This window comes from Lonchura striata, chromosome 7 (assembly GCF_050655825.1).
Source record: "Lonchura striata isolate lonStrDom1 chromosome 7, ASM5065582v1, whole genome shotgun sequence".
NCBI classification, from domain to species: Eukaryota; Metazoa; Chordata; class Aves; order Passeriformes; family Estrildidae; genus Lonchura; species Lonchura striata.
In genome coordinates, this window is record NC_140709.1 from 28,445,756 (window position 1) to 28,464,900 (window position 19,145).

Consider the following 19,145-nt stretch of genomic DNA (forward strand, 5'->3'; position numbering starts at 1 on the left):
TCATTTTTCTTGGAATGGTGCAAGTATGTCCTATAAGTTTTTTCTAGAAGCGATGAAACTTGAGGCAGATCTAATCTTTTTCATTCCAGCTTGATTAAGCTAGGCCTTCCTAGCTAAGTCTAGCTTCTTAGCCAGTGTGGATGCAAGGGATCATATTTATACAGAACTTTATGATAACTGCAGTGAGCAGTTCAGCAGGTGAGCAAAGGGGCTCTCACCTCTGACTGCTGAATTCCATCCACACCATTTCATGTTCACAGGCATCAAATCACATTTCATATTTCCAGGGCAAGAATCTGTGTTACATCAAACTCTTCACTCATTTCTTTGTTACCAGATCATGACTGGGCATGAAGAATGTGTTCAGATGCTGTTAGAGAAAGAAGTCTCTATTTTGTGTAGAGATGCCAGAGGCAGGACACCTCTGCACTTTGCAGCAGCTCGGGGTCATGCCACGTGGCTGAGCGAGTTACTGCAGGTGGCACTTTCCGAGGAGGACTGCAGCCTGAAGGACAACCAGGGCTACACGCCCCTGCACTGGGCTTCTTACAATGGTAAGGCTCTCTTGGGGTACTGCCCTGCTCAAGGGTGGCCTCAGCTGTGGGGAAACCTGGTGGAGGAGCTTGAAATGAAGAGGCGAATTATCCCTGTGTGCTGTCTGTGGTTAGCATTCCCTATGTACACACTTCAGTTCAGAGGCCAGGGAAATTCCAGCAGTACCTCCCAGGAGCTTTGCAGCTCATTTGCTCCAAGTCACAAGAAGCCAGGATGAAATTCTGGTTTTATTCATGTCCATGCTGAAATTAATTTCTGTGTGACCAGGAATGCTCCTTTGAGCTCTTGGTGCAAGAGGCCATCTGAATAGATGGATATTCTGAACTGACTATTCCAAACTGGATAATCTGAACTCGTTGCTTATATAACGACAAAGCTTCTCCATATTGACATTTAAGCTTTGGATGTAATGCAGCATACATGACATCACATTAAAAAAAAAAACTTATTTTCTTTCCTTTTTTCTCAATAAATGCTAATATTAGCCCAGATACCTCTTGCTGCTGCCATACAATTCTAAAAATCCTCTGATTTATCACATAAGAGCTTATATACACATTATGTTCAGTTTTGAACTTAAAAGTGTTAGATTCCAACCTGTATAAGCCAAGTATGAATTAAGTGAACTACCTGCTTTGTGCAACACAGTCAAATATCTGCTCTCTCACAGGTCATGAAAACTGCATAGAGGTACTATTGGAACAAAAACTTTTCCACAAGTTTGATGGTAATAGCTTCTCTCCATTGCACTGTGCTGTGTAAGTAGAAATCTCCAGTAACAATTGCATGTTGCTTTAGGATATGTCTGCAGAATAACACTAAAGCAAGCTTTTTTGGAAACTATTTGCATGAGCAATGATTCTAAAGCTTGTCACTTGAAATAAAATTCTTTGTGGCTGAAACATATTATTTTAAATCAGAATTTCTACTAATAGCTTTGAAACAAATTTCAGTATTCATATTATTTTAAATTAGTATACAATTCTCAAGCCTATTAAAATGTGTGCAATTTAAACATGTGTGTACATTTAAAATGAAAATAGCTTTTGATCCAATGTGGAAGTGGATTATACTATGTGTACATTACTGTTACTAAATACTGTTCATTTTCATAAAGAAATGAGACAAATTAGCAAACCCCAGAAAAAGTATTAATTGAACACATCCATCAAATCAAAGTCCTAAATGTGTGAGTTGGAAGAGATGTGGGTTTCAGTACCTTAAATGTTAGAATAAATCTCTCTTCATACAAGTGTCTATGACTGAGCTCTTTCCAGGCCCATGTGTGTTTGACATAGAGACTAAGGATTTTAAGATATTAAGGTTTTAATCTTAGCTTTGTTCTGGACTTTGAAATTACCTTTGTGGATAGTGAATTAAGGATCAGCTTTGCTTTAGAGACTGAAATTCATCGTAGCAGATGCAGTTTGGTTAAATGGAGAGATGATGGATATGCAGAAATGTGACTAAAAGCATTAAGACAAAGGCATATTAGTGTAACTTAGAAATAACCACTAAGAAATATGAATGGGAAGTCAAGTAAACCTATATTAGAAAGTGGAAGAATGTGTAGACATGCATTTTAAAAATGCATTTTCTTTGGCAGAATCAATGATCATGAAAACTGTGCATCCCTACTCATTGGAGCCATAGATGCCAGCATTGTCAATTGTGAAGATGACAAAGGAAGGTAATAGTTCCTTGAACAAATTACATCTCACTACTCCATTTGGTATTTTTCATGATTTCTTCTGAACCTCTGGCACTAATCCTTATCTGTTATGGCTGAGTAAAGACTTGTCATGCTGACTCATTCAGACAGCAATTTACACTGCAGCACTGGTAAAAGGTGCCTCACTTGAAGCAAGAATATGAAGTATTCAATGTCAGAGTGCATATGAAAAAATATAAAAGTAATTGTATTTTGTTTGTTTGTTTAGAACAGCAATGGCTATAGACCATTTCCCTGGACCTGTTTTCTTTGTTAAATGTTTAAACACATTTATCTTAACTAAATGGAATGATACTATGTACATACAGAAAAGTGGTTAACATTTTCCATAATTATGTTGGTATTCTCCATTCTCCATATTATGTTGGTATTCTCAGAGCACACAGCTGAGAATATCAATGCAGCAAAAGAAAACTATTACAGCAAGAGATGGGCATTCAGACAAATCCTTCATTTGTCACACTGAGAATCTCCTCACCATATACGTATATATTTAATTAAAAGTGCCGAAATTCTAAAAACTGAACATTTATTGTTTTCTTTAATTAAAACAAATTTAATACCTTCAGTAACAGTGATTACATTGTTCTGTGAGGGTAAAGCACCTCACCTTTGCTGATAAACAAAACAGAAGCAGCACTGAGCTGGGCTGTGTACCAACTATCTTTCATCTCTAGTCGTCACCCTTCTGACCCAAAATGCCAAAGAGCCACAGTGAATGAATTCCTATGTCTATGTAGAAACTGATAACCTTCAAAGTGGATTTAATTCCTTCAGCCTTTTACAGTACTGCTGTTACTTGTGGCTTGTTGCTGCATTATCTTATTTTGACTACAATTCAAAATATTTTAATTTTATTAAATAATGGATCTGTTCTTTTCAAACCTCCTAACTGAGGCTTGCTAAAAAAAAAAAAAAAGGTAAAATCAGATAAATAAGGATGAGGGATTGTACTGCCTTTCGTGTTACACAATATGCTTTATTAAAATAAATAGGCAGCTAATACAAGATTCTTCACAGTGTCATATCTCCATACTATCATATCCACCTTTGGAGACTGAAAATATAATTTTACTTACTTCAGCTGCTGCTACTACAACCTTCTTGTGGCGATAACTTGAATTTGATAGGAAAAAGCCCTAAAATCTCTTGCCCTTGGATGTTTCTGGGGAGGTGGGGATAGTGCCCCCCTTCAGCAGAGCTGTGTGGGTGTTGCTCCCCCAGGACGCCCCTGCACGCCGCAGCCTTCGCCGACCACGTGGAGTGCCTGCAGCTGCTGCTGAGCCACAGCGCGCAGGTGAACGCGGCCGACCGCGCGGGCAGGACGCCGCTCATGATGGCAGCGCACGGCGGGCACCTGGGCGCCGTCGGTGAGTGCAGCCCTGCCCTCTGCTCCTGCTCTTCTGCCCCACGGGGTAATCCCGGCGTCCTGGAGAAACTGAGCAAGGAAAGTAGATTATGTGGATAAAGCCCTTTTGCAGGAAGAAAGCTTTTCATCCATTAGAAAATACTACTTCTCCGCAGTCTTGGTGAACGTTTGCAGTAACAAATTTGAGTCTTTTTTCCTCCGAAGAGCACACCGTAAAGAGCACGAGGGCAGTAGTAATTCTATTCTCCTGTTTACTTCCTTGATTTTGAGAAGCAGTAAAGCTGCATGAGTGAAAAAGATTATGTAAGCTTTTCCTGTCCTGTTTTATAGGAAGCCCCATTCTTGAAAAGGCAGCTCTCAGCAGCTGCTTTTCCAGGCTAGACTATGTGCCACAGGCACACAGACTGGGGACCTTATAGGCTTTGCAGAATTCCCTTTCTCTAGCTTCAACAGCACAGACTGCACCCATCTTCTTTATATCCCCTTAGTACTCTCAAAGCAGGACTTGCAGTCATCCTGAGGCAGAGGTAATTCAGGCAAAAATTCCTGATCTGCAAATAGGAAAGTTCATCAATAAATAAAGATCGATATATGTTTGACAGTTTGGAGCACCACAAACAAGCTGTTAGCTCTGCATTTGCTTGTTGATTAACTGCACAAGATTAGTCTGGTTTTGTTCACTAATTTCACTATTATAAGGCTTACATCATAGAAAGACTTAATTGATTAGACTCTATACACATGTATATTGAAACAGTAATTTTTTTTCCTCTCTTTTGACATGTTCATCTGCCCATTGGGTTTCTTCATTGATTTCTACTCTATACCTCAGACTTTTTGGTGAACATTGCCAAGGCTGACCTGACATTAAAAGACAAGGAGTTGAATACATCTTTGCACTTGGCTAGCAGTAAAGTAAGTCGAAGACCTCTCTGTGCTTTTATTCTTATCAGTCCATATGAATGTATGTGTGTGTTCATGCTCCCAAGTTTTGTTCTGCAGTGGAAATGTGGTGATCACAGTTGAGGAGGTGAGGAAGGGAAAGTTGTTCCAAGCTTTATCTCTTGTCTGTTTTAAATATTGTACATTGAGAAATAGGGATGGCTCTTATAACAGCTGAAACATAAGTGGCACTAAAAGAAGTAAAGGAAACCCTTTAAGGTCTTACCAGATAATCTCACTGTAAACCAGCTTAACAGGTTCAATAAAAAAGAAAAATAAAATTATTTTTATCTATCTTCAATTCCTGTGAAAGGAGACCAGAATTTTCCCTTAACAAAGCAGGAGTGAAACCAGAGGTATTGATTAGATGGGTGATGGTGTCTCTTCCTAAGTCTTCTTCCCATTAATTCCAGTTTCTACTGCTATTTCTGCAAGAAAAAATGCACAGAGGATTCCCTTTCCCTGGGCCTTTTCTTTTGCTTCTATCCACAGATTGGATTCCCGTGTGATCATATTACTCCAGTTTCTGCAGACACATGAGCCTTGCTGAATTCTCAAGGTCCTTCAGGCAGCTGTTCCCTGCCAGGACTGTAGGCTCAGCATCTGCAACTTGCAGTGCAGAAACAGGATCAGAAATAAAGCCCAGATCTGTATTATTCTCAAAGCTCCATTGTTAAGAGCTCTCTGACATTGAAAAGGTTTTCTAGCAGCTTATTAATAATACAGAAAGGCATTTAAAGACCCACAAAGTGTGGTATTCGTTTCTGAGATGAAAGCATTCTCTGTCACTGTGTGGTTCTGATAAATCATCCACTGAATGTTCACTCAAGAGAAAACACAGCATTCTCTGAAAGCTGAGGAAGTGAATTCATATTTAATGAACGCAGGGTTGAAAGACAGGTGAATGTCTGCATTTCTAAATGTGCTAAAACATCCCACCAGTGGTGGTTCACAAATGGTATTTTAAGACTCACTTAGTTCACCTTCTACATAGGCTTAATGAGCAGCATCTTTTGTATTTCAAGTTGAGTTATTAAATTTCTCTTTTATTACGTTACATTTCTTTTGCCTCAGTTTCAAACTCCTCATCAAATTAACATTTTTGGTTTTTTTCCCCTGACTACAGGGTCATGAAAAATGTGCCTTGTTAATACTTGACAAGATCCAAGAACAGAGCCTTATTAATGCAAAAAATAACGCATTGCAGACGTAAGTATAGTCTGATCCTCTCAAGTTCAGTTGACTTACCAGAATATTCCAATTTACCATTTCAAATTCATGTCTCAGATTACTGTATAGAACAGTAACGTTAATTTCTGGTTTTTTGGAATGCTTTCCCTTGAAAAAGACCCAAATTGTATTGCATTCTCACTTTTAATTTTGATTCTGTTGGTGCTATTTCTATGCATGATCTGGTGGAAAAATTATATGAGGTAATTTATTTGAAGACTATATCAAAATGTATATTAATCATGTGAATAGGTAAGTATACATCTAGCATTTTATAGCTTTTTGAGCTTCACCCTAGATTTAAATAATTTATTTAGACTTGGACTTAAGGTACATTTTGTTCTCAGAAGGTCTTTTAGGTGATATTTTATGTGAAACTTCTGTCCATAGCATATGTTATCAGCTGGAAGTGTTAGTTGGCATGGGGGAATCCCACCAAAGGAGATTCAACCATGAGTTCAGGTGGCAGATCACCTAGAGCTTGCAGAAGAATTTATTCCATCTTGGCCCTTTTTTCCCCTCCTCTTCCAACATGAAAATGTTTTTCCTGTCCCGCTAGCTGTCCCCAGACTGGAGCATTGGGTGTTGGGCCAGGAAAAGAGCAAACCAATGGCTATTTTTAATTTCCAGCTGCTCTGCAGTAACAGAGATTAGCAATTGAGTATTCAAGATAAAAAGGCAATACAATGATATTGAACAGCCTGTAGCAGCCAGAATTAAGGACTGGACACAGGCATCTCTTCAGTCTTGGATTCCTTTTCCTTTTAAACATCAATTGTGTGCTGCAAACAGTGCAAAAATGAGAACCTTTTAAATAAAGCCTTTAAGCTGGAAAGTATTAGGCAATCTTTATGTGCTTACACAAAAAAATTCTTGCTTTTTAGATGTGGAACATGACAATTATTTCAAAGACTGCAATAAAATCTAGTGTCTGTGATATAATTCTAATGATCCAAGGAAGGAAACCATTCTCTTTCAGATGCTGGGTATGCTTTAAGCATTGCCTTTGTTTAGAAAAACTGTTGTAAACCAAAGTTGAATTTAGTTGTTATGTTTTTGTAGACCTCTTCATATTGCTGCACGAAATGGCTTAAAGATGGTGGTTGAAGAGTTGCTGGCCAAAGGGGCTTGTGTCCTGGCAGTAGATGAAAATGGTAAGTAAATGATACACTTTGACAGTCTTCAGTAGGACCCAACAGGTAATTTTAGAACAGACCAAAGCAATAGACTTAAAAGATGATGATAGACTTCCTTGATGCTTTTATCCTTCCAAGAACAGACAATGAGTTGTGTGAGTACCTATTAAAAAAAAAAAATTAAAAATACACTTTCTTTAGTATAAGAATCTACTTTAAACATCACAGTGGTCCCTTTTACTGTTCATTTTGCATGTACTGTCAACAGCTAGTCTTTTTTAATGCCTGAGTGCAGTGGTAACTTGAATTTCCTAAACATGCAAGTGGCACCGGATAATTCTGACACCTTGCAGAAGAATTAAGGAATTTGCATTCAATCAGCGCATGTTTTAATGGGTAGGAAGAAAACCATCAACATATGTTTGAGTGTGTCCCAGCTCATTCTGAGATCAAACCTTCTGCTTTCCAATTATCTGACCAAGATGCAATTAATTACTGTTGTCTCAGAAAAATACATAATTGGTTACTGAATTAAATAATTTTATTTCAGACTTCAATTAAGTCCTTCCCTAAAAATAATAAGGAACCAGAGAGGGATGTGATTCTACAATTATAGATTAAAAAAATATCTTCCTGAAATAAGCTGGTCTTTCTACAATACTAACTTCATGGCATTAATGTAACAATTTGTTACCTCCATCTTTCCCTATCTGTAAAGTAACACTAAATAAAGTAACTACTCACCCATCACTGCAAGACATTTGAGATCTGTGGATGAGAAGAACTGAGTGGTATTTGCTATAAGCCAAATGCTACTTAGCTATAGTTGCATGAATGACTTCCACAGAAATCATCTGACCCTAACCTCACTTTAGAGATAGAGGACAGAAAAATGAACTAGACTATCTTTTAACTACAGAATTGATCCTTAAAATAATACATACAAATCCAACTAATTTGTATGAAACAAATGAAAATTAAGTTTAAATTTTACACACATTTAGTTTTTCTAGGAACAGCACGCACATTTTAAAAGAGACACGTTCAAGTAGAATCTTAGCATACTTACAAATCTAAAGAATATTAGCACTTGGAACACCCGGAACTGACATGGAAGAGGAAATGCACTGACTGAAATCAGTGCCTAAATGTGGGTATTTTGCAACAAAACTGTATTCACTTTTTGCCTACTAAGTTCATCTGTGCTGCAGATCTTGGCTTCCTCGAGGTGGTAGGTACCAGAAGTGGCCATTGCCTCATACTACTATTGCTGCAGTGCTGAAGATTTAAGCATCTGCAAAAGAGTTTTTCAGCTCTTAGCATAAGAGGAGGATTTGTTGGAAAGGGCTGGAGTTCTGCACAGCAGCATGTAAAATGTACAGACAGTGAGTGCAATGAGCACACTGACTTCCAGGGCTCATGTACATGAAGAGCTGCTTTAGGGCAGTGCTTGGACAGGACCCAAGTTAAACTGCAGTGAAGACAAGCTTCTGATAGCTCCCCCCCCAGTCCTTTGTTTGACTGACATTGGAGTCATATTAGCTCTGTATTTGAAATGTATGCCATGCTTGCTGAATATGGCTAATATTCTTCTAACACAATGTACATTGAGTAACTAAACATCCATGTAATCACACCTGCTATCCATGTACCCCCTGCACTGGTCTAATTCTTTTCTAATTTAATTCCTAAATAAACTACCTGCCAAGTTGAAGTAGATACTCAACTGATCAATCTCTAAAATTGCTGCTTATTAAATCAAACATTTTTAAATGAATATGTTTCATGTTTAATGAAAGTTGTTCTCAGAATGAGACTCGTTCATACAGACAGAAGCCGATGCCAGTTTCTGTCCCTGTTGCTGTAGTCCCCATGTTCTGTATTGGCCGTGCTGTCTGTGCTGTAGAACTGTGTTTGGCGAGTGCTTTGGTTGACCTGGCGCAGTGTTTGCTGCCTGGTTTCACACAAGCAGTGCTTGTTGTGGTCCCAGTGACTGCGGTGCCCCCAGTGTCTCTCCCAGCATGTCCCGTGTGAGTGAGTAACACGCCTGGCATGTGTAACCCCATCCATGTCCCCACGGTGTCCCTAGAGATGTACCTGAGGAATGCTGGGTGCCCCAGGTGCCCTCAGTACTAACCATTGCCTTGTCTGCGTTTGTGCCCAGGTCATACGCCAGCCCTGGCTTGTGCTCCTAACAAAGACGTGGCTGACTGCCTGGCACTCATTTTGGCTACCATGATGCCTTTTTCTCCCTCCAGTTCAGTGACGGCTTTCAACTTCGCTTGTTTTAAAAAAGACAATTTGGGCAGGACGCACGTCTGCGATGGCTCCGCTATGGGTAGCATTAACTCTTACGATAAGCCCTTGAGTAATAACGTAGGAACAGAGGATGGGTACAATGAAAATGATTCGGATTCTGAAACATTTTGATTTATTGGTATTGGAAAACTTTTTTCGCTATTATTTAGTTTCAGCTTTAATTTTTGTCCTTTGAAACAGCTTAAATCCCACAGTTAGATCCTTAACTATAATTCTTGACAAGTAGGTATTGAAAGATTTGTAGTGTTGATGAGAATCAAGCCTTTAAATAACAAAATTAGAGGGACTTACTGGAACATAATTCCTATTAGCGTTCTGCAGCTTTTCAGTTTCCTAATGTTTTCTTTAGGCCCAAAGTGCCCCCATGGAAAGTCTCTACCTCTTATTTTAAGTGGAAAAAGGGAAAATGCCTTTTTTCTTTTTGACAGCACAAATAAACAGGGAAATGTTTGTAAAGAGTTCTTTCATGTTTTAGCTGCACCTTTAGTGCACAATCCTATTTCCAGCATAGCCTTCACAGATTCGAGCATCACCCCATTCCTATGTTTGTCTGTTTCCTGCTTCCAGGGGCTCTGTTAATTAGATAATTTTTTTTACGTGAACCAAAGGTAAAGTTGTAATCTTAAAAATGCCTGTATTACTTTTCTACAGGAAATGAAACCTTTTACATTCTGCCTGTTTTAAGCACTTAAACGTACAGAAGGCACTTTTTACAGTTCTTAGTTGCAGTACACAATTGGAAAAATTTAGTTGTTAACTCTTAAGGCCAAATTCTGCTCATCTCACCATATTTTCCCATGAACATCACTTCTGTAAAATGTTAACCACTTGGCCCTTATTTTTTTTCAATTCAGCACAAATGTTTATTTGCACTACAGAATTAGGGTCATTAGAAGTTTCTGTCACCTGAGCCATTAATCATGAATCCAGTACCAGAAAAGAAAGGGGAGAGGGAGAGAAATCAGGTGTAGGCAAATGTGTATGTAAAAGTTTATAATGATTTGCCAACTTAAATGGAGCTTTTTTCCTTTTCTATGGTTAAATAATTTATTTTTACTGTAAGCAGTATTGAATTTTAAAATACTTTTGCCAGTGTTTGGATTAACAAAGCAAAGGTAAAGCAATGAAAGCGTAACACCAAAAGTTGAAATACCAAACACCAGAAACATAGCAGTGTACTGTGTAGGGGACCAGAGACAGATGCTAAAAAGCCTTTTGTCACCAGCTTTTAAAGCAGTGTCAACTTTGTGAATATGTTTACTCCTTCTGCCAAAGTTTCTAGGTCAAATGGACCCCGACCCTCCTCTGCAACAGATGTACAAAAGGAAGAATGAGACTGTAAACAAAAACAAACAATACAAACAAAAAACTATCATGAACTAACCAGCTGTACCAAGAGGACCAAAATGCTTCAGTAATTCAATTGAAGACTTTGCTACTTTTATTTTTTTGTTCAAATGTGAGTGACATAATGAAGTAGGTTTTTTTTTCTACATGATAAAAATATAAACTTTTGAGGTAAAAGTAGTCTTGAGTGAATTTTACATTTTATGACATAGGTTTCAAGTTGACATTTTTAACTGATGATGTGTTGACCACAGGTGGGATTTTTTTTCCCAGACTTAAGAATATGTTAATATACTTTTAATGTAAATGTGTTTATATTTATTTGAAATGAAACAAATTCCCAGGAAAAATAACTATGGCTTGTTCTCCTAGTTAGCATTCATGCATACTGAAATGAAATGTGAATCTGGCAAGACTGAGGAGCAAAAGGAGTGGTGGACGCACACTGGGAGGGTGCCCATCTTGTACAGAATGCAAAGGTCCACTGTCTGTGTTGGGGAAAAGCAGAAAGCAAAGCACCCTCCTTTGTTCAAGAGCTTAAGAAGGATCCAGCCCCTTGCCAGACAGGTGGGAAAACCCACACAGCTGTGACAGAGAAGAGAAGGTGACAGGGAGAGAAGGTGGCAGAGCATGGAGTCAGCTTGTCTCAGGCCTGTGTCTGTGCTGGGAGGGCGAGATGAGCTTCCTCGGTGCTCACTTTTGGCAGAGTAAAGGAAAAGTAAGGATTTGAATTTTAGTTGCAGGTTTTAGCCCTGTTCTGCTGGATTGTTGAAAATCTATTGGCATATTTCAGTTCTTTAATTAGGGGGAAAAAACTATATATTATTTTGCCTTACTAAAATAGAGCATTTTTTCCTTGAACGCTAGCAATTTTCCAAAGTTCACAACAAAAAAAAACCCCTCTTTTCTCTCAACTCTGTAGTTTCTACAATAGAACGACAAGAGAACCTGAAACCTTGGTTTTCTCCTTAGAAAGAGCAGCAAATAAATTTTAATTGACTTTTCTCAGCATTTTTGCTTTTAAAAGTTGTAGAATAGCAATAACCACCTTACTTAAAACACTGAAAATAAGAGGAAAGAGCAATTGTTAAAATTTTCAATGGTGCATGTTCCAAAATGAATAGTAATCCCAAATTTTGTTTTTTTTTTTTTTAATGTAGAAGGATGGCATTGAAAACAAACATATGGGGAATAGCTGCCACCTGTCTAACAGCAGAATCAGCATTTTAATCAGCATTAAATGTAGGCAGGCTCCTTGGCAGGATTAGTTGTAAGTCTCACCCTGAAATACAAAAATTATGCTATCCTACATGACAGTGCTTCATTAAGAGAAAACCAGCCCTCTTTATAAAAAGTTATGTTATTTGAAGCAGCCATTTTAAAAGTTTCAGTATTTTTACCTCCTGCCATACAGTTACCAAAACATTTTCTAACTGCAATACCTCGTAACACTGGTAATTGTGTGATGCAACAGCTGCCTCTTAGTGCATCCCAAAAGCAGAGGTGATTTATTTCTGAGTCCCGCTGGTCCTTCCAGGAGCCAAATCCAACCTTTTGCCATGAAACCCTACAATGCTGCCAGGATGCAGCATTCCAAAAAGCACAGGAACACACGCTGCGCTCGCACCTCGAGGGCGCTGGATTTGAGAGGAAAGCTGCCACGAGCGAGACACTTGGAAGTGCTCAGTGTTGGCCTGTCCCACACCTCATGTGAGCTACCAGAATCCCTTTTTTTTTTGTATGCTAACACATTAATCTGTAATTTATCACATGTAGAAATCAATGTGTAGTTTAGGGCAGGTATATAAGCATGCGAGTAATGTTACTCTTGTAAATAATCTCCTTGCCTTTCTGTGGACTTCTTACAAGAGTAATCATACAGAATCGTTGCACTTATCCCTGGATCCTGCAACTTACAGTAGGTGGACAACTTCTGTGTCTGCACCCAGCGGAGGGCATTTGGGGAGGGGCAGCTCCCTGCCCGGGTGGATTGGCAGGATCGTTTCATCCTGTATTTTAACCACAGCTGCAGGTGGAATCCAGAGCAGGATGGGCTCCCAAGTCTCTCTCATAAATACTGAGTAACAACCTCCGGACTGCCTGAAATAGCTGTGAAATAGCTCAGGGGATTTCTGTTCATCGCTACTAAAAGGGCACCATAATGTGTTTGGTACTTTTATGCAGTTGACAACTGCCAGGTTATTGAATTAGAACAAACACATGAAATGAATTGTTTATCCATTGTACTGTTGAGAAACTTGGTTATGTATTTGAGGATGATTTTAAAAAAATTGTGATTTTTATTCTTAGTCATGTAAGAAATATTAGAGTGCCTTTTTATATTTGTGTATAATGGAAATGTTTTGTGAAACTTGTCTTTTTTTTTTTTTTTCATTTGAGTGTTATAAAAGCAATATATTACCAGTAAATTTTCATTTCAGACCTTCTTTGAATGTATAAAGTGTTTCTTCTTTTCATATGTTCTACTTGCATTGAAATGAAAATTAATATGCTAAATTTCTATAGGAATAATGTATCATTTTCGCAGTGCTGAAAGTGCTTTCTTATTACACAAAAAGTAAACTTAGGTCAGTGTTATAGGAAAGGGCGTTTTTAACTAGTGACAATCTTGAGTGTGTGTATAAAATGTAATTTTATGCATTTCTTATGCAGTGATCTACATATTAAAGCCAATATCTTATGTTTTGTAGGTTTTGTCTTCTATTTTATGCTTTAGCATGTGCAATATATCTTTACAAACCATGGTGATACGCATCTGGTGCCAGTGTTATATTTTGCATAACATTTGTAATAAACTATATAAAACATTGTTTGATGGTTTTGGTGGGGTTTTGTCAGTATTGTTTGCTTTTGTAAACTGAAGTTTAGGGACTTGGGTAAATGTCACATATGAAATGAGGAAAAAACCCTTCACTAATTGAATGACTTGGAATTCAACCTGAATCTTCTCAAGCACAGTTTAGTAACTTTTTAAACTACTGAATGCTGTATTAATGTAATAAAGAACCCTAACTGTAAACTACTATTGCAATGCATTCAGATGGTTATTTTTACAAATAAAAATGGTACAAACACAGTGGAAAACTGAGTAAATTTTGTTTCTTTTGGGGGGAGGCTTAAGTATTTAGCAGTGAAGATGAAAATGCAACTATTTCGTCCTTCCCTCATATGTAAATACCCCTTGCCCTAGAAAGCTCATGTTGCTTTCTCTGTAGGAATTTATGGGGGAACAAAATAAACGAGCGCGGTAATTTTTGTTTTCACTCAGTCATTACTGCTTTCCCTGGTGAGCACCACCCGCACTGCTGGGTGGGGCAGCAGTCCCACAGGGACTAAAACGCACCGGAGAGCTTAAAGACAGCGATGGTACGGTGTTTAAAGTGCCCGAATTAAGCAAATAAACAGGAAAAAAAAAAAAAAAAAAAACCACAAAGATCCCCATCAGCGCTTCTTAGGCGGGGATGCCTGCAGCTGCATGGGCGCGTTTCGCTGGCCGCTGCCGCGGGTTTGTTCCGCCGGGCCGGCCGCGCCCCTCACGGCGCCGGCGGCGCCCTCCCCACCATGGCGGACACGCCTGCCCCGCCAGCCGCGACATGGCGGGCGGGCCCCTCGGCCCGGCGGCCGCCCGACCTCCCCAACATGGCGGCCGCCCCTGGCGCCGGCGGCGGCCGGGCTGAGGCGCCGGCCCGGCCGCCCTCCCGCTCCGCCTCCCGGGCGGCGGCGCTCCCGCCCCGCCCCGCCGTGCCCGTGTGCGCGGGGAGCAGCGCTCCGCTCCGCGGGGCGCCATGGGGCGGGCGGGCCGCCGGCTGCCCGCGCTGGCAGCGCTCTTCTACGGGGCGCTGGCGGCCCTGGTGCTGCTGGGCGTGCGGGACGTGATGTTCCTCTACGAGGAGAACCGGTGCAGCATGACCTACATGTACGAGTACCCCGAGTACCTGGTGAGTGCGGCGGGGTGTAACAGGTGGCACCTGCGGCTCCCGGGGCGCTGCCGCCGGAGCCCGGAGCGTGGGGCGCGGCTCCCCCGGGCAGGCAGCGCAGCCCCGGGCTGAGAGCTCGGGGCTCGGCGCCGCGCTGGGGCGCAGGGCGGTGACTGGGCACGGGCACCGGCGTGAGCGGCGCCGGGCGGGCAGGGCGCTGCTGTGCCCGCGTCGTGCGGCCGTGCCCCTCGGGGCGAGGGCGGCGGAGGAGCCGCCCACCTGTAACCGGCGGGGTCCGGGGCTGCCACCGGGCGAAACCCGCCCGCGGTCGGAGCTGCCGGAGCCTGGAGTTCGTGCGGCTCGGCGAAAGGCGGGAGCTACGCGGGTGTTGGCCGAGGAAGGGGCTGGGCCGGCTCCTGTGCCGGCACTGCCGGTGCCCAGGAGGCCGAGCCCTGCATTTCATGGCCCTTCTCATGTCTTCGTGGTGTGCAGTAGCCAATGTCTCAAAACGCAGCACTGAGCTTTCATTATCAGTGTATTTCTCGAGGTGGTGAGCAGTGGTGCAAAGTCTTCTCGGTGAGCACTTTGGAGGTGGCGTGTCCCGGAACATACATGGGAAAGCTTGTAAATCCCTCTGAGGTGCCTCTTGTTTTGCTTACAGCCTTTTAGAAGTCTCTCTGAAAACCTGGGATCAGTTTGAGACAGGGGACTGCTCCTGGAACTGATGTTTTCCACACACTATTCTGGCTTAGTAGTGGAAGGATGTAAATGTGTGTTTTTAAGTTCACTGGTAATGCTGCAGCACGCAGTTGTTAGAAAACTCTCTCTTTTTGATAGTAGTAAATACAACAGTATTTTCTCTTTTATTAAAAGCATAATTGGTTAAGTTCTGAACATTTCATTTTTCATTATCTGAGATGTAATTCATGTTGGAAAAAAATAATAATTATTCTCAATAACACAGTTCAGAGGTGGGTTGCAAGCTGGCTTGCACAGTAAAGAAGATGAAAAGCAAAACTTCAGTGTTTAAATTCGTAATGAAGCAGAAAGTTAATTTTTGGATCTATTAACCTTTATTTGCTAACCTTGATACAGCCATCTCAGCCTACAAAAGAGGAACTTGGTATGGCTACAGGGATTGTTTTGTCAGTGCCGTAAAACAAATTCATTTAAGCAGTTTTAAGTATTTAAATACTATGCAGCAAGTTTTCAGATCTCCTGGCAGCCAGAACCTATTTCAGCTTCAGTCTGAAGCCAGCGTGCAGAAAGTTACTGGCAAAATCCATGTGATGTTACTGGCGGGTGCCTGAAATGTTGTCTGCCACCACATCTTTTGTATTTACTCATTATGGCTTAAACTCCAGGCATCTTTAGGCAGGATGCAAGGCTTAAAGCTGCACAGGAGATGCAGGGGATACAGTCACAGCTGACTGCTTTGCCCTGTGGAATTTCTATTTCCTGTGTAATCACTTTCACTGTGCAGGAAACAGTACTTTGGGCTGGTGGGCAAATTGTGAATTCGTTTGGGTTTGCTAAGGTATTGTACTTTACAAGCAGCTCTTCATTGTTGGAGGTGTCTGTTGTGTGTCTAGCGCTGCCTTCCGTAGGGAATCCCAGGGTGGGAGTTTCGGGTGGGATGTACCTGTCCTTACTTACGGATTGGTATCACGTTACAGAACAGCTGCTTGAGCAGTTAAACAAGAAGTTTAATTTCTTTTATGCCTTTCAGTGTGGGTTAGCTCATAGTCAGCCTAGTAATTGATCATCTTTTTTTTGCACGAGTTTTAGAATTGCAGTGCTTGAATTTAACCTGCCCTTGTCCTGTTCAGCTGTACTTGGCAAGAGTCAGAAGTTGGTAATGAGGACTTGTTCACATCAACCTAATTTCTTACGGAACCAGGGTGAAAAACAAAGCCTGCATTGACATTTTAAAAAGTTGCTGTAGCTTGCTACAACTGATTACATAAGCAGTGTCTTGGGAATTCACAGTTTAAACTCACTGTCATGGAACATGAGTGTCTCTTTTCCTTTGAATTATACATTGCCATTTTATTATAATATTTAAATACTGATTTACCCAAAATGAGCACCCCAACCCCCCAGTATTTTCACAGTACAATTCTCATGGGTTGTGTGGGTTTTTGTATTTGACATTGCCCCAAGGAAGAGCAGCATGTTTATTTTATGTTCTATAAAAGTTTTTGAGAAGACAAGGAACCAGGAAGTTTCTGTGGATGAACAGTTGATTTGATCTGCCATATAAGCACATCTTGATGGCACTCTTAGTTTAGTAATTGGAACTGCTGAAGGTTTTTACACATTACTTTGAAAGCCTTTGCAAGAGAAACAGCAGAGAGGAATGAGACTGGGACACTGAGGTCAGTGAAGCTGGAAAGGCAAGATGATGAAGAAAGGGAAAAAAACAAAGGATGAAGATATAAGCCTTGAATGAAGCTTAAATTTTCTTGTTCTCGGTGCAAGAATTTAACTCACACTCTCACACTGTGTTAGTGAATCAAGATAATTAAAATACTGTAGATAATACACACACATAGATACATCTCCTAGAATAAAGGTTTTATATATATATATATTTTTTTTACCAAAAAATCATTAAAATAGTTTGCAAATAACCAGTATACCAAAAAATTTGGAGGCCAAGGGGGAAAAAAAATAGTCATTAGTTGAGGAGAGATAGACAAGAACAGGGGAAGGGAAGGAGTGTGGGGGCACAGAATTAAAGCTAAATCACCTTTATGGTAGATGCAAATGAGACAAAACAATACATTATTTGAATTAAAGATGCTTCTATTTCAGGGAAGCAATTAAGAGAGACTTTACAGGAGATTTGTGGTGCAAAACAGATTAGTCTTGACCTTGTTCTGTAAAATTGTTTCCTTAAAATATAAATTAAACCTTAACACATGTATCTTTGTATTATCTTATTTTTCTCTCAATTGTTATATAATTCTAACAATTAATCAAATACTGGAATGAGTGTATTGGCATTCATAAAAAAATTAAAAATCTGTATCTTAGAAACTCAGAATTATAAACCGATCAACCTATTATAAACCGATCAAACCAAGGTAGTAGTAAACAAGAACACATTTAATTAAGACAGTGCCTTATGACTCTTAAGAGATTGACTTACTGGTGTAAGATTAATCCTCACCTAGCCCTTGGGATCAGAGATTTTGTTCTTTTAGGGATCCTAATCCTGTGACTCAGATGTGTGCTAAGTTAGGGCTTTACTTGTCAGGTGACAGCTGACATGTACATTAGACCTGGAGCTGTTCAGCACCAGGTGCTTTGTCAGACCACAAGCCCAGCTCTGAAAAGGAAACAGAAAAAGCCTCAGAGAAGCACGGGTTTGTTTTTTCTGCTGAGCTGTATTGAGGTGGTAGCTGCTGTTTTTTGAGCTCCCACTGCAGGTGACATCTCTGTAAAATTCAGCAAAGAGAATTCCCACGAGATCTGTAGTTTCCCCGAGGCAGCAGGTGTTACCTGACAGTCTCCCACACCCACTGCTCACTAGGTTTAGCTCTTGTATCCTTGTGCTGAGATCCATGGCATTGGGAAGGGTTCCAGAACCATTCCAGTGCATCAGGAATTGTTAGCATCACTCTTGTGCCCCAGTTTCTGGTCTCAGCTTCTCCTCTCCTGGGAGAATTGGTGGGGTTTTGACATGCCTTTTTTTCCTTTTCCCTGCCCTATAAGGCTGGATTTACTTTGCAAAGATGTGCAGCTTTGATAGATAAATAACTGCATTCATTTGCAGCTTGTTTCAAAGCTACTTGAAGGTAATCACTGTTTAGAGTAAGTAACTGCAGCCATTCATTATGCCCAGTAATACTTACTTAAACAGTTTGTTTGATACGCTGTTTTTAATTAGTCCTTTTTTAAAGCCAAACCGAGTTTTTCATTCTGTATTCTTTAGACTGTAATTTACAGCCACATATGCCAGATCATTTAAATGGCTAGATAGCCACTGTATTTTCCTCTTTGTAACTCTATAAACAAGGGTTTTGTTTTCTTTTTAATTTTTGCAATAGAAAATAAAATTACCTAAGAAAACAGCCAGACGATACCCAGCATATGAGCTGTATCTCTATGGGGAAGGGAACTATGCTGAAGAAAACAAAAATCTCCTATTGACAGGAATTCCAGTTCTCTTTCTGCCCGGGAATGCTGGCAGTTACAAACAAGGTGAGTATTTAGCTGAGTTATAGCTTTGTTACAAAAAAGCTCTCAGATTTGTGCATTTGGTAGCTTTCTGTTTGAAATAATACCAGACAGAGTCACAATGCTTGATCATGTTAGTCTGTTTAATTCCAAACAGTCAGGATACATGATTTTTGTTTGAAATTGGTTGAATGGTTAAGCTGTAATATCTTTTGAAAGCAAGGAACAGTACAGTTTATGCTGTCCTCTAGCAGCACTCCACCCTTGCTGTACATTTGATTGCAAACATCTAGTTGGTTTTGATTTGAACAGTGTTTAGTGCAGTGAATGCCAAAGAAAACACGACCTGAATTTGATTAGGAGAAACTGAACCATCTGTTATCTGTGATGTA

The 19,145-nt window shown here is 40.3% G+C and overlaps 2 protein-coding genes across 18 annotated transcripts in view; both read left to right on the forward strand.

Annotated features, from left to right (window-relative positions):
* Window positions 1-13,735, forward strand: part of ANKRD44 (ankyrin repeat domain 44) — a 150,183-nt gene extending 136,448 nt beyond the window's left edge. For 11 of the 17 annotated variants that reach the window (XM_085584607.1, XM_085584610.1, XM_085584609.1 and 8 more), the window contains 8 exons: window positions 338-554; window positions 1,226-1,313; window positions 2,162-2,245; window positions 3,512-3,657; window positions 4,489-4,571; window positions 5,725-5,807; window positions 6,891-6,982; window positions 9,129-13,735. In XM_085584607.1, the coding sequence (XP_085440733.1) occupies window positions 338-554; window positions 1,226-1,313; window positions 2,162-2,245; window positions 3,512-3,657; window positions 4,489-4,571; window positions 5,725-5,807; window positions 6,891-6,982; window positions 9,129-9,394 (1,059 nt within the window). In that variant the 3' untranslated portion in view covers window positions 9,395-13,735. Of the gene's footprint in view, window positions 1-337; window positions 555-1,225; window positions 1,314-2,161; window positions 2,246-3,511; window positions 3,658-4,488; window positions 4,572-5,724; window positions 5,808-6,890; window positions 6,983-7,288; window positions 7,361-9,128 lie in introns of all 17 variants that reach the window. The other 6 variants (XM_085584616.1, XM_085584619.1, XM_085584620.1 and 3 more) reach the window with 2 other exon arrangements.
* Window positions 13,736-14,389: 654 nt separating this feature from the next.
* PGAP1 (post-GPI attachment to proteins inositol deacylase 1) overlaps window positions 14,390-19,145 on the forward strand; it is a 39,456-nt gene continuing 34,700 nt past the window's right edge. Inside the window, exons 1-2 of the mRNA XM_021555355.4 lie at window positions 14,390-14,589; window positions 18,624-18,777. Coding sequence (XP_021411030.2) covers window positions 14,437-14,589; window positions 18,624-18,777 — 307 coding nt within the window. The 5' untranslated portion in view covers window positions 14,390-14,436. The remainder of the gene's footprint in view (window positions 14,590-18,623; window positions 18,778-19,145) is intronic.